This window comes from Chiloscyllium plagiosum, unplaced genomic scaffold (assembly GCF_037043375.1).
Source record: "Chiloscyllium plagiosum isolate Xiang-an unplaced genomic scaffold, Cpla_swu_hap1 HiC_scaffold_13, whole genome shotgun sequence".
Taxonomy (NCBI): domain Eukaryota; kingdom Metazoa; phylum Chordata; class Chondrichthyes; order Orectolobiformes; family Hemiscylliidae; genus Chiloscyllium; species Chiloscyllium plagiosum.
The window spans coordinates 80,281,520-80,296,178 of record NW_028270151.1 but is presented as its reverse complement, the minus strand read 5'-3'; the positions used below and the strand labels follow the sequence as shown (position 1 = coordinate 80,296,178).

Genomic DNA, 14,659 nt, shown 5'->3' with positions numbered 1-14,659 from the left:
GTGGTGGTGGCTGATACAGTTACATTAAACCATGAGACACAGGAGCAGAAATGACGCCATTTGGCCCATCGGGTCTGCTCCACCATTCAATTATGGCTGATAATTTTCTCAATCCCATCCTTCCACCTTCTCACCATAACCTTTGATCCCCTTGACAATCAAGGACCTATCTATCTCAGTCTTAAATATACTCTATGGTCTGGCCTCCACAACCTTCTGTGGCAATGAATTCCACAGATTCACCACTCTCTGGCTGAAGAAGTTTCTCCTTATCTTCAGTCTCAAGGGTCTTCCCTTTACTGTAAGGCTGTGCCCTTTGGTCCTGGTCTCTCTTACCAATGGAAACATTTTCCCAACGTACACTCCATTCAGGCCATTCAGTTTTCGGTAAGTTTCAATTAGATCATCCCTCATCCTTGTAAACTCCATTGAGTATAGACATACAGTCCTCAAATGTTTCTCAAGTGTTAATCCTTTCATTCCTGGAATCATTGAGCCTCCTCTGGACCTGCTCCAGGGCCAGCACATCCTTCCTGGGGTATGGAGCCCTAAAACTGCTCACAATATTCTAAATGTGATCTGAGCAGAACCTCATAAAGCCTCAGTTGTACATCCCGGCTTTTATATTCTATTCCCCTCAAAATAAATGCCAACATTGTTCCTAATTACTGACCTCAACCTGCAAGTTTACCTTAAGATAATCCTGGATTAGAACTCCCACGTCCCCTTGCACTTCAGATTTTTGAATTTTCTCCATTTACAACATTTAAAAGGCACCTCGATGGGTACATGAATAGGAAGGGTTAAGGAAGGAAATGGGCCAAATGTTGGCTAAAGGGACTAGGTCAGATTGGGATGCGTGCTCGGCATGGACAAGTTGAAACAAAGGCATTGTTTCGTGCTGTATGACTTTACAATTTAGCATGGCCAATCCACCTAACCTGCATACCGTTGGACTGTGGGACGAAACTGGAGCACCCAGAGGCAACCTGCGTAGACACAGGGAGAATGTGCAAACTCAAAGTCACCCAATACTGAATCAAACCTAGGACGCTTCCACTTTGAGGCAGCAGTGCTAACCACTGAGCTGCCCTATTGAGTTTGTATGACCAGATAGACAGAGTTACCTGTCTCCCACCAGAAAAGATATTAAAAACGCATCCCTTTGCTTCCCCCATCCCAAACCTCTAGTCACCTATGTTGCGATATCACCAAATCTTATCCATCTCATCCCCGTCGCAGCCCGTCTCTCATCACGTCTTCCTCGATTTTCCCATACTATCTCATGCTCTGGAGGTTCTGTAGATTTTCTTCCTTACTGTCCTGCTTCCCTGACCTGTACGCCAATTTTCCAGATGTCTCCGCCCACACCCTCACTCACTGTACGTGCCCTAAGATCTTCTTAAAGCGTAATCCCTATTTCCTCCATTAATGGGCAGCATGGTGGCTCAGTGGTTAGCACTGCTGCCTTATAGCACCAGGGACCCAGTTTCAATTCCAGCCTCGGGCGACTCTCTGTGTGGAGTTTGCACATTCTCCCCGTGTCTGCGTGGGTTTCCTCCGGGTGCTCTGGTTTCCCCCCAACATTCCAAAGGTGTACAGGTCAGGTGGATTGGCCATGGGAAATTGCCCATAGTGTTCAGAGATGTGTAGGTTAGATGCATTCATCAGAAGTAAATACAGGATAATAGGGTAGGTGAACAGGTCTGGGTGGGTTACCCTTTGGAGGGTCAGTGTAGACTTGATGGGCTGAACGACCTGTTTCCACGTTGTAGGGATTCTATGAATTCCATGAATAAAACACTCCTCACCTATCTGACACCTCCTGCCCGTGAATCCTGCACGACATGAACATGTATACGATGGGTTTCCGGTAATGCAGTCATCTATGCACCTTCCATCGTTGAGACATGGTCGCAGGTTCAAGCACACCGAGGCTAGACAGAGAGAGAAAACGGTTTGAGGTCAAACAACTGCAGCCATCATCATTAACTTCCTCCAACAATAACAGAAATGGCTGGAAAAACTCAGCAGGTTTGTCAGCATCTGTGGCGAGAAATCAGAGTTAACATTTTGCATCCAGTGACCCTTCCTCATTAACTTACTGACTGAAATCACTCCTTCGACGTACAGGTATATCGTAATTCTGACTCTCTCCTAACTCTTCCTCTTCAAATTTCTGTGAAGTTCTGGAAATGTGTTCCTATGATCTGAAACTCTCAAAGTTTTACAGGTCGTGTTTGAGGGCAATGCTGATTGCTGAAATAATGACAAAATAATCTATTGTCAAAGATATTGATAGAAGAATGAACACAAGCCAAAGCATCAGGGAAATGGGAGGCATGGTGGCTCAGTGGTTAGCACTGCTGCCTCACAGCGCCAGGGACCCTGGTTCGATTCCAGCCTTGGGCAACTGTCATTGCGAAGTTTGCACATTCTCCCTGTATCTGCGTGAATTTCCTCCAGTTTCTTCCCACGATCCAAAGATGTGTAGATTAGCTGGATTGGCCACGCTAAATATCCAGGGATGTGCAGGCTAGGTGGGTTAGCCAAGCAAAAATGCAGGGATAGGGTCGGGACTGGGTGAAATGCTCTTCTGAGGGTCAATGTGGACTCCATGGGCCACATGGCCTGCTTCCATTATTCTAAATCTCCTATTCAACTGCTAAATTATGCTGTCACATTCATCACGTTCACCCGAAAGGGCTGACAAATCCACAGATTCACCACTAACAATGCTGCACTCTCCTAGCACTGAACTAGACTATTAGCTGTGAGCAAGTGCAGGTTGTTCTGCTATAACACAATAGTTGTGTTCCTCTATAACCTTGGGCTATGGAAGACCGCTATAGAATATTGCTTACAGAAAAATCGCTATACCTGCTCAGTGGAATGTTTGCGATATCCAAACAACGTCCACAGTTTGCCAATTGTGTTCTAGTCAATTTGCGTTGATGCCATATAGATAGGCCAACGAGAGGGGAGCTATATTGGATTTAGTGCTAGGCAATGAACCAGGTCAGATCACTCAGCAGGAAAGCATTTCAGCGAGAATACTCACAACTCTCTGACCTTGATGATAGTCATGTAGAGGGACAGGAGCAGTCGAGATGGGAACGTATTTAATTGGGGAGGAGGAATTACAATGCTATTAGGCAGGGACTGTGGAGCATAAGTTGGGAGCAGATATTCTCAGGGAAATGCACGGCAGAAATGTGGAAGTTGTTTGGGGAGCACTTGCTGTGAGTGCTGGATAAGTTTGTCCCACTGAGGCAAGGAAGGGATGGTAGGGTGAAAGAACCTTGGATGACAAGAGATGTGGAACATCTAGTCAAGTGGAAGAAGGAAGCTTACTTAAGGTTAAGGAGGCAGGAATCAGACAGAGGTCTAAAGGGTTACTAGGGAGCTAGGAAGGAACTGAAGATTGGACTGAGGAGAGCTAGAAGGGGGCGTGAAAAAGCTTTGGTGGGTAGGATTAAGGAAAACCACAAGGCATTCTTCATCAAAGTCAGGAACAAGAGAATGGCCAAAGTGAGGGCAGGTCTGATCAGGGATAGTGTAGGGAACGTCTGCCTGGAGTCAGAGGAGGTAGGGGAGGCCCGTAATGAACACTTTGCTTCAGTATTCCCTAGTGAGAGGGACCTTGTCATTTGTGAGGACAGCGTGAAACAGACTGATACACTCAAACAGGTTGATGTTAGGGAGGATGATGTGCTGGAAATTTTGAAATATGTCCCCTTGGCCAGATACTCAAGGTTACTATGGGAAATGAGGGAAGAGATTGCTGCATCTTTGGCGATAATCTTTGCGTCCTCACTGTCCACTGGAGTAGTACCAGATGATTGGAGGGTGGCAAATGTTATTTCCTTGGTTGAAGAAAGGGAATAAGGATAACCCTGGGAATTACAAACCAGTCAGTCTTATGTCTGTGATGGGCAAATTATTGGAGAGGATTCGGAGACACAAGATTTACGATTATCTGGAAAACCACAGTTTGATTAGAGATAGTCAGCATAGCTTTGTGAAGGGCAAGTCATGCCTCACAAGCCTTACTGAATTATTTAAGGATGTGACAAAACACAGTGATTGAGGTAGAGCAGTGGATGTGGTGTGTATGGATTTTAGGAAGGTGTTTGATAAGCTTCCTCATGATAAGCTATTTGAGAAAGGAAGGAGGCATGGGATACAGGGAAGTGTGACTGTCTGGATACAGAATTGTCTAGCCCATAGAAGACAGAGGGTGGTAGTAGATGGAAAGCATTCAGATTGGAGCTCCATGGCCAGTGGTGTTCCGCAGGGATCTGTTCTGGGACCTCTGCTCTTTGCAATTTTTATAAATGACTTGGTTGAGGAAGTCGAAGGGTGGGTTAGTAAGTTTGCTGATGGCATGAAGGTTGGGGAAGTTGTGGATAGTGTGGAGGGCTGTTGTAGGTTGCAATGGGACATTGACAGGATGCAGAGCTGGGCTGAGAAGCAGCAGATGGAATTCAACCTGGAAAATGTGAAGTGATTCATTTTGGAAAGTTGAATTTGAATACAGAATACAGGGTTAAATGCAGGATTCTTGGCAGTGTGGAGAAACAGAGGGATCTTGGGGTCCACGTCCATAGATCCCTCAAAGTTGCCACCCAAGTTGATAGGGTTGTTAAGGTGTAAGGTGTATTGGCTTTCATTAGCAGGGAGATTGAGTTTAAGAGCTGCAAGGTTATGAGCTCTGGTTAGACCACACTTGGAATATTGTGGTCAGTTTTGGTCACCTTTATAGGAAGGATGAGGAAGCTTTAGGGGGTGCAGAGGAGATTTACCAGGAAGCTGCCTGGACTGGAGGGCATGCCTTACGAAGAAAGATTGAGGGAGCTAGAGCTTTTCTCACTGGAGCGAAGAAGGATGAGAGGTGACTTGATAGAGGTGTACAAGGTGATGAGAGGCACAGATAGAGTGGATAGACAAAGACTTTTTCCCAGGGCAGAAATGGCTATCATGAGGGGCATCATTTTAAGATGTTTGGAGGAAGGTTTAGGGGAGATGTCAGAGGTAGATTCTTTACACAGAGAGAGGTGGGTGCGTGGAATGCACTGCCAGCGGTGGTAGCAGAGTCAGATACTTTAGGGACATTGAAGCGACTCTTGGATGTGCACATGGATGATAGTAAAATGAAGGGTATGTAGGTTAGCTTGATAGTCGAGTAGGATAAAAGGTTGACACAACTTCAAGGGCCTGTACTGTGCTGTGCTATGTTCCAGGAAACATGCGTTACCGCAGAACGATCTGTACTTGAACCTGTAATCTTTAGACTGAGAGATGAGAGTGCTGCCATTGAGCTGTGAGTGGGGATAATATGATCTCATTGCTGCTTGCCCAGGTACAGAGAGGCTGGACCCTACCTGTATTGTTGCAGCCGCCTACTTCTACTTGTGCATCGTGGATCTGGAATACCCAACGACCGGGAACGCCAACGTTCGTTGTCATCTCGACATCCACGATGTCATCCGTGCGTGATCCGGGAATGTTGAAGTAGCGTTTCCCATCTCCGGCATTGAAACCTGCCTGAGGGCATGTGACACGTACACACAAGGGTATCAGAGCAAGGAACCAGCTGGGCCACACAAATGCCAGTTAAGGGCGATAGACTCAGAGGAGGGTTAGGGAGCCACTTGACTGTTCAAGGCACCACAGTGGAGCTCATCCAGTCTTCAGAGAAATGCTGGAATATCAGTGGAGAGCAGCTTTCCTTCCTTACCTTGATTGAGCTTTACCTGAGGCCATTTGTAAGCTTGCATCCATACCCTGGCTCAGATCAACTAACAAATAAGGCACTGAACTTGGGATCTTCCCTTCGGTGGCTCAGAGACACACTATATGGTGCATTAACTCATTCAGAAACACAAGTGCAATCTCCGTATTACTACAAGTACAGTAAATGCCCATTACTGCCTTTCATGGCAAGTATTTTGAGGAAAGTATTACTTGAGAGGAAAGTTTCCCATTCATCACGAACAGTGAGCTCAGGGCACACGTGCACTATCAGACTGACTATACCTGGGCAGCGATGCCACCGAGACCGGCGAAATCCCCACCACTGCTCGCATGCATCCCCGTCGTCCAGGTGATGTTTTCATAGTTGAAGATAGTGAAGGATAATTCTCCATCTGTGACCAAGACAATCTGGAAGGTGTTCACCTTGGAAGGTAGAAAAGACCATGGTGTTACCATAACAAACAGCCAAGTATCACAATGTAACAATATCCCACAGTGTCCCCACACTACACACCAACGTTCCACACTCCACCCCAATATCCCACAGTATCCAACACCCCACACCAATGTCCCACAGCGTCCCACACCCCCACACTGATATCCATCACCGCACACGAATGTCCCACAGCGTCCCACACCCCCACACCAATGTTCAACACCCCACACTGATGTCCCACAGCGTCCCACACACCACACCAATGACCCACAGCGTCCCTCACACCACACTGATTTCCCACAGCGTCCCACACCGCACACCGATGACCCACTGCATCCCACACACCACACCGATGTCCCACAGCGTCCTACACACCACACCGATATCCCACAGCGTCCCACACACCACACCGATGTCACACAGCGTCCTACACCCCATACCGATATCCCACAGCGTCCCACACCCCACACCGATGTCCCACAGTGTCCCACACCCCACACCGATGTCCCACAGTGTCCCACACCACACACCGATGTCCCAAAGCATCCCACACCCTACACCGATATCCCATAGTGTTCCATAGTCTCCCACATCAATGTCCCACAGTGTCCCACACCGATAGTCCACAGCGTCCCACACCACACACCAATGTCCCACAGCATCACACACCCCACACCGATGTCCCACAGCCCAAACCGATATCCCACAGTATCCCACACGCCACACCGATGTCACACAGTGTCCCACACCCCACACTGATATCCCACAGAGTCCCACACCCCACACTGATAATCCACAGTGTCCGACACCCCACACCGATGTCCCACAGTGTCCCACACTCCACACTAATAAACTACAGCGTCCTCACACCGATATCACACAGCGTCCCACAGCACACACCAATGTCCCACAGCATCACACACCCCACACTGATGTCACACAGTGTCCCACACCCCACACCGATGTCCCACAGCCCAAACCGATATCCCACAGTATCCCACACGCCACACCGATGTCACACAGTGTCCCACACCCCACACTGATATCCCACAGTGTCCCACACCCCACACGGATAATCCACAGTGTCCGACACCCCACACCGATGTCCCACAGTGTCCCACACTCCACACTAATAAACCACAGCTTCCTCACACCAATATCACACAGCGTCCCACAGCACACACCGATGTCCCACAGTGTCCCACACCCCACACCGATGACGCACAGTGTCCCACACCCCACACCGATGTCCCACAGTGTCCCACACCGATGTCCCACAGTCTCCGAAACCCCACACCGATAATCCACAGCGTCCCCACACCCCACACCGATATCCCACAGCGTCCCATGCCCCACACCAATCTCCCACAGTGTCCCAAACCCAACACCGATATCCCACACCCCATACGGACATCCCACAGTGTCCCACACCCCACACCGATGTCCCATATTGTCCCACACCCCACACCGATATCCCACAGCGTCCCACACCAATATCCCAGTATCCCACACCCCACATGCCACACTCCACACTAATAAACCACAGCGTCCTCACACCAATATCTCACAGCGTCCCACAGCACACACCGATGTCCCACAGCGTCCCACACCCCACACCGACATCCCACAGTGTCCCACACCCCACACCGATATCCCACAGCGTCCCACACCAATATCCCAGTATCCCACACCCCACATGCCACACACCACACTAATAAACCACAGCATCCTCACACCAATATCACACAGCACACACCGATGTCCCATAGTGTCCCACACCCCACACCGATATCCCACAGCATCCCACACCCTACACCGATGTCCCAAAGCGTCCCGCACCCCATACCGATGTCCCACAGCATCCCACACGCCACACCTATGTCCCATAGTGTCCCACGCCCCACACCGATGTCCCACAGCGTCCCACACCCCACACCAATGTCCCACAGCGTCCCACACCCCGCACTGATGTCCCACAGCGTCCCACACCCCACACCGATGTCCCATAGTGTCCCACACACCACACCGATGTCCCACAGTGTCCCACAACCCACACCGATGTCGAACAGTGACCCACACACCACACTGATAACCCAGTGTCCCACACCCCACACCGATGACACACACTGCACTCCGACGTCCCAGTGTCCGACGTCCCACAGTGTCCCACACCCCACACTGATGACCCACACCCCACTCCGATATCCCACAGTGTCCCAAAACCCGTACCGACAACCAAGAATCGCACACCCCACACCGATGACCCAGTGTCCCACACCGATGTCCCACAGTGTCCCACACCCCACACCGATGACCCACAGTGTCCCACACCCCACACCGATGTCCCACAGTGTCCCACACCAATGTCCCACAGTGTCCGAAACCCCACACCGATAATCCACAGCGTCCTCACACCCCATACCGACATCCCACAGTGTCCCACGCCCCACACCGATGTCCCATAGTATCCCACACGCCACACCGATATCCCACAGCGTCCCACACCCCACACCAATATCCCAGTGTCCCACACCCCACATCGATCTCCCATAGTGTCCCACACCGATGACTCACAATGTCCCACACCCCACACCGATATCCCACACCCCACACCGACATCCCACAGTGTCCCACGCCCCACACCGATGTCCCATAGTGTCCCACACCCCACACCGATATCCCACAGCATCCCACACCCTACACCGATGTCCCACAGCGTCCCACACCCCACACCAATGTCCCACAGCGTCCCACACCCCACACCGATGTCCCACAGCGTCCCACACCCCACACCGATGTCCCATAGTGTCCCACACACCACACCGATGTCCCACAGTGTCCCACAACCCACACCGATGTCGAACAGTGACCCACACACCACACTGATAACCCAGTGTCCCACACCCCACACCGATGACACACACTGCACTCCGACGTCCCACAGTGTCCCACACCCCACACTGATGACCCACACCCCACTCCGATATCCCACAGTGTCCCAAACCCCATACTGACAACCAAGAGTCGCACACCCCACACCGATGACCCCAGTGTCCCACACCCAACACCCCACACCGATGACCCACAGTGTCCCACACCCCACACCGATATCCCACAGCGTCCCACACCCCACACCCATGACCCACGGTGTCCCACACCCCACACTGATGTCCCACAGTGTCCCACACCCCACACTGATGTCCCACAGTGTCCCACACCGATATCCCACATTGTCACACACCCCACACCGATGTCCCACAGTGTCCCACACCGATATCCCACAGCGTCCCCACACCGATGTCCCATAGTGTCCCACACCCCACACTGATATCCCACAGTGTCCCACACCAATGATCCACAGTGTCCCACACACCACACCGATGTCCCACAGTGTCCCACACCATAAACCGATATCCCACAGTGTCCCACACCCCACACCGATGTCCCACAGCATCCCACACCCCACACCGACATCCCAGTGTCCCACACCCTACACCTATGTCCCACAGTGTCCCACACCCCACACCGATGTCCCACACCCCACACTGATATCCCACAGTCTCCCACACCCGACACTGACATCCCACAGTGTGCCACACCCCACACCGACATCCAAGAGTCCCACACCCTACACCGAAGTCCCAAAGTGTCCCACACCCCACACTGACATCCCACAGTGTCCCACACACCACACCGATGTCCCAGTGTCCCACACCCCACACCGATGTCCCACAGTGTCCCACACCGATATCCCACAGCGTCCCACACCACACACCGATATCCCACAGCATCCCACAGTACACACCGATATGCCACAGTGTCCCACACCCCACACCAATATCCCACAGCGTCCGACACCACACACAGATGTCCCACAGCGTCCCACACCACACCGATGTCCCACAGCGTCTCACACCACACACCGATATCCCACAGCATCCCACAGTACACACCGATATCCCACAGTGTCCCACACCCCACACCGATATCCCACAGCGTCCGACACCACACACAGATGTCCCACAGCGTCCCACACCACACTGATGTCCCACAGTGTCCCACACCCCACACCAATATCCCACAGTGTCCCACATCCCACACCGATATCCCACAGCGTCCCACACCACACACCGATATCCCACAGCATCCCAAGCACAAACCGATATCCCACAGTGTCCCACACCCCACACCGATATCCCACAGCTTCTGACACCACACACCGATATCCCACAGTGTCCCACACCCCACACTGATGACCCACAGTGTCCCACAACCCACACCGATGTCGAACAGTGTCCCACACCCACATCAATGATCCACAGTGTCCCACACACCACACCGATGTCCCACAGTGGCCCACACCATAAAACGATATCCCACAGTGTCCCACACACCACAGCGATGTCCCACAGTGTCCCACACCACACACTGATATCCCACAGCGTCCCACAACGATGTCCCACTGTGTCCCACGTACCACACCGATAACCCAGTGTCCCACACCCCACATCGATGTCCCACACCCCACATCGATGACCCACACCCCACTCCGACATCCCACACCCCACACCGATATCCCAGTGTCCCAGATGCCACACCGATGACCCAGTGTCCCACACCCCACACCGATGACCCACACCCCACTCCGATATCCCACAGTGTCCCAAACCCCATACCGACAACCATAAGACCATAAGACCATAAAACATAGGAGTGGAAGTAAGGCCATTCGGCCCATCGAGTCCACTCCACCATTCAATCATGGCTGATGCACATTTCAGCTCCACTTACCAGCGTTCTCCCCGTAGCCCTTAAACCCATAGTGTCCCACACCCCACACCGATATCCCAGTGTCCCAGATACCACACCGATGACCCAGTGTCCCACACCATACACCAATGTCCCACACCCCACACAGATATCCCACAGTGTCCCACACCCCACACCAATGACCCACAGTGTCCCCACACCGATGTCCCAGTGTCCCACATCCCACACCAATGACCCGTGTCCCACACCCCACACCGATGACCCACAGTATCCCACACCGATATCCCACAGTGTCCCACACCCCACACCGATGACCCACAGTGTCCCACACCCCACACCGATATCCCACAGTGTCCCACACCCCACACCAATGTCCCACACCCCACACCAACATCCCAGTGTCCCACACCCTACACCTATGTCCCACAGTGTCTCACACCCGACACCAGTGTCCCACACCCTTCACCGATGTCCCAAAGTGTCCCACACCGATATCTCACAGTCTCCCACACCGGACACTGACATCCCACAGCGTCCCACACACCATACCGATGTCCCACAGTGTCCCACACCCCACACCCCACACCGATGTCCCAGTGTCCCACACCCCACACCGACATCCCACAGTATCCCACACACCACACCGATGTCCCACACCCCACACCGATGTCCCACAGCGTCACACGCCTTACACCGATATCCCACAGCGCCCACACCCCACACCGATGTCCCACAGCGTCCCACACCCCACACCGATGTCCCACAGCGTCCCACACCCCACACAGATGTCCCACAGTATCCCACACACCACACCGATGTCCCACACCCCACACCGATATCCCATAGTGTCCCACACCCCACACCGATGTCCCACAGCGTCCCACACCCCACACCGATGTCCCACAGCGTCCCACACCCCACACCGATGTCCCACACCCCACACCGATGTCCCACACCCCACACCGATGTCCCACAGTATCCCATACCCCACACCGATATCCCACAGTGTCCCACACCGATGTCACAGTGTCCCACACCTCACACCGATGTCACACAGCGTCCCACACCCCACACCGATGTCCCACCGTGTCTCACCCCCAACACCGATGACGCACAGTGTCCCACACCCCACACCAATATCCCACACCCCACACCGATGTCCCACAGTGTCCCACACCGATGTCCCACAGTGTCCGACACCCCACACCGATAATCCACAGCGTCCCCACACTCCACACCGATATCCCACAGCGTCCCATGCCCCACACCAATCTCCCACAGTGTCCCAAACCCAACACCGATATCCCACAGTGTCCCACACCAATATCCCAGTATCCCACACCCCACATCGATCTCCCATAGTGTCCCACACCGATGACCCACAATGTCCCACACCCCACACCGATATCCCACACCCCACACCGACATCCCACAGTGTCCCACGCCCCACACCGATGTCCCATAGTGTCCCACACCCCACACCGATGTCCCACAGCATCACACACCCCACACTGATGTCCCACAGAGTCCCACACCCCACACCGATGTCCCACAGCCCAAACCGATATCCCACAGTATCCCACACGCCACACCGATGTCACACAGTGTCCCACACCCCACACTGATAATCCACAGTGTCCGACACCCCACACCGATGCCCCACTGTGTCCCACACTCCACACTAATAAACCACAGCGTCCTCACACCAATATCACACAGCGTCCCACAGCACACACCGATGTCCCACAGTGTCCCACACCCCACACCGATGACCCACAGTGTCCCACACCCCACACCGATGACCCACAGTGTCCCACACCCCACACCGATATCCCACAGCGTTCCACACCTCACACCAATCTCCCACAATGTCCCAAACCCCACACCGATATCCCACACCCCATACCGACATCCCACAGTGTCCCACGCCCCACACCGATGTCCCATAGTATCCCACACCCCACACCGATATCCCACAGCGCCCCACACCCCACACCAATATCCCAGTGTCCCACACCCCACATCGATCTCCCATAGTGTCCCACACCGATGACCCACAATGTCCCACACCCCACACCGATATCCCACACCCCATACCGACATCCCAGTGTCCCACGCCCCACACCGATGTCCCATAGTGTCCCACACCCTACACCGATGTCCCACAGCGTCCCGCACCCCACACCGATGTCCCACAGCGTCCCACACCCCACACCGATGTCCCATAGTGTCCCACACCGATGTCCCATAGTGTCCCACACCGATGTCCCACAGCGTCCCGCACCCCACACCGATGTCCCACAGCGTCCCACACGCCACACCGATATCCCACAGCGTCCCACACCCCACACCAATATCCCAGTGTCCCACACCCCACATCGATCTCCCATAGTGTCCCACACCGATGACCCACAATGTCCCACACCCCATACCGACATCCCAGTGTCCCACGCCCCACACCGATGTCCCATAGTGTCCCACACCCCACACCGATATCCCACAGCATCCCACACCCCACACCGATATCCCACAGCATCCCACACCCTACACCGATGTCCCACAGCGTCCCGCACCCCACACCGATGTCCCAAAGCGTCCCACACGCCACACCGATGTCCCATAGTGTCCCACGCCCCACACCGATGTCCCATAGTGTCCCACGCCCCACACCGATGTCCCACAGCGTCCCACACGCCACACCGATGTCCCATAGTGTCCCACGCCCCACACCGATGTCCCACAGTGTCCCACACCCCACACCGATGTCCCATAGTGTCGCACACACCACACCGATGTCCCACAGTGTCCCACAACCCACACCGATGTCGAACAGTGACCCACACACCACACTGATAACCCAGTGTCCCACACCCCACACCGATGACACACACTGCACTCCGACGTCCCACAGTGTCCCACACCCCACACCGATAACCAAGAGTCGCACACCCCACACCGATGACCCCAGTGTCCCACACCCCACACCGATGTCCCACAGTGTCCCACACCCCACACCGATATCCCAGTGTCCCACACCCCACATCGATGACCCATAGTTTCCCACACCCCACACCCATGACCCATGGTGTCCCACACCCCACACCGATGTCCAACAGTGTCCCACACCCCACACCGATGACCCCAGTGTCCCACACCCCACACCGATGTCCAACAGTGTCCCACACCCCACACCGATGATCCACAGTGTCCCACACCCGACACCGATGTCCCACATTGTCCCACACCCCACACCAATGACCCACAGTGTCCCACACCCCACACCAATGATCCACAGTGTCCCACACCCCACACCGATATCCCACAGTGTCCCACACCCCACACCGATGATCCACAGTGTCCCACACCCCACACCGATATCCCACATTGTCCCACACCCCACACCGATGATCCACAGTGTCCCACACCGATATCCCACAGCGTCCCCACACCAATGTCCCATCGTGTCCCACACCCCACACCGATATCCCACAGTGTCCCACACCCCACACTAATGTCCCAGTGTCCCACACCGATGTCCCACAGTGTCCCACACCCCACACCACTCTCCCACAGCGTCCCACACCCCACACCATTATCCCACAGCATTCCACACCCCACACCGATGTCCCACGGCATCCCACACCCCACACCGATATCCCATAGCGTCCCACACCCCACACCGATGTCCCACAGCGT

General features: G+C 53.6%; 1 protein-coding gene across 2 annotated transcripts in view; it reads right to left on the bottom strand.

Annotated features, from left to right (window-relative positions):
- The window catches only part of sned1 (sushi, nidogen and EGF-like domains 1), a 167,787-nt gene that overhangs the window by 81,517 nt on the left and 71,611 nt on the right, over positions 1–14,659 (bottom strand). For both annotated transcript variants that reach the window (XM_043701804.2, XM_043701803.2), the window contains exons 3-5: positions 6,040–6,180; positions 5,385–5,547; positions 1,812–1,937 (exon numbers count right to left, since the gene is read on the bottom strand). In XM_043701804.2, the coding sequence (XP_043557739.2) occupies positions 1,812–1,937; positions 5,385–5,547; positions 6,040–6,180 (430 nt within the window). The remainder of the gene's footprint in view (positions 1–1,811; positions 1,938–5,384; positions 5,548–6,039; positions 6,181–14,659) is intronic.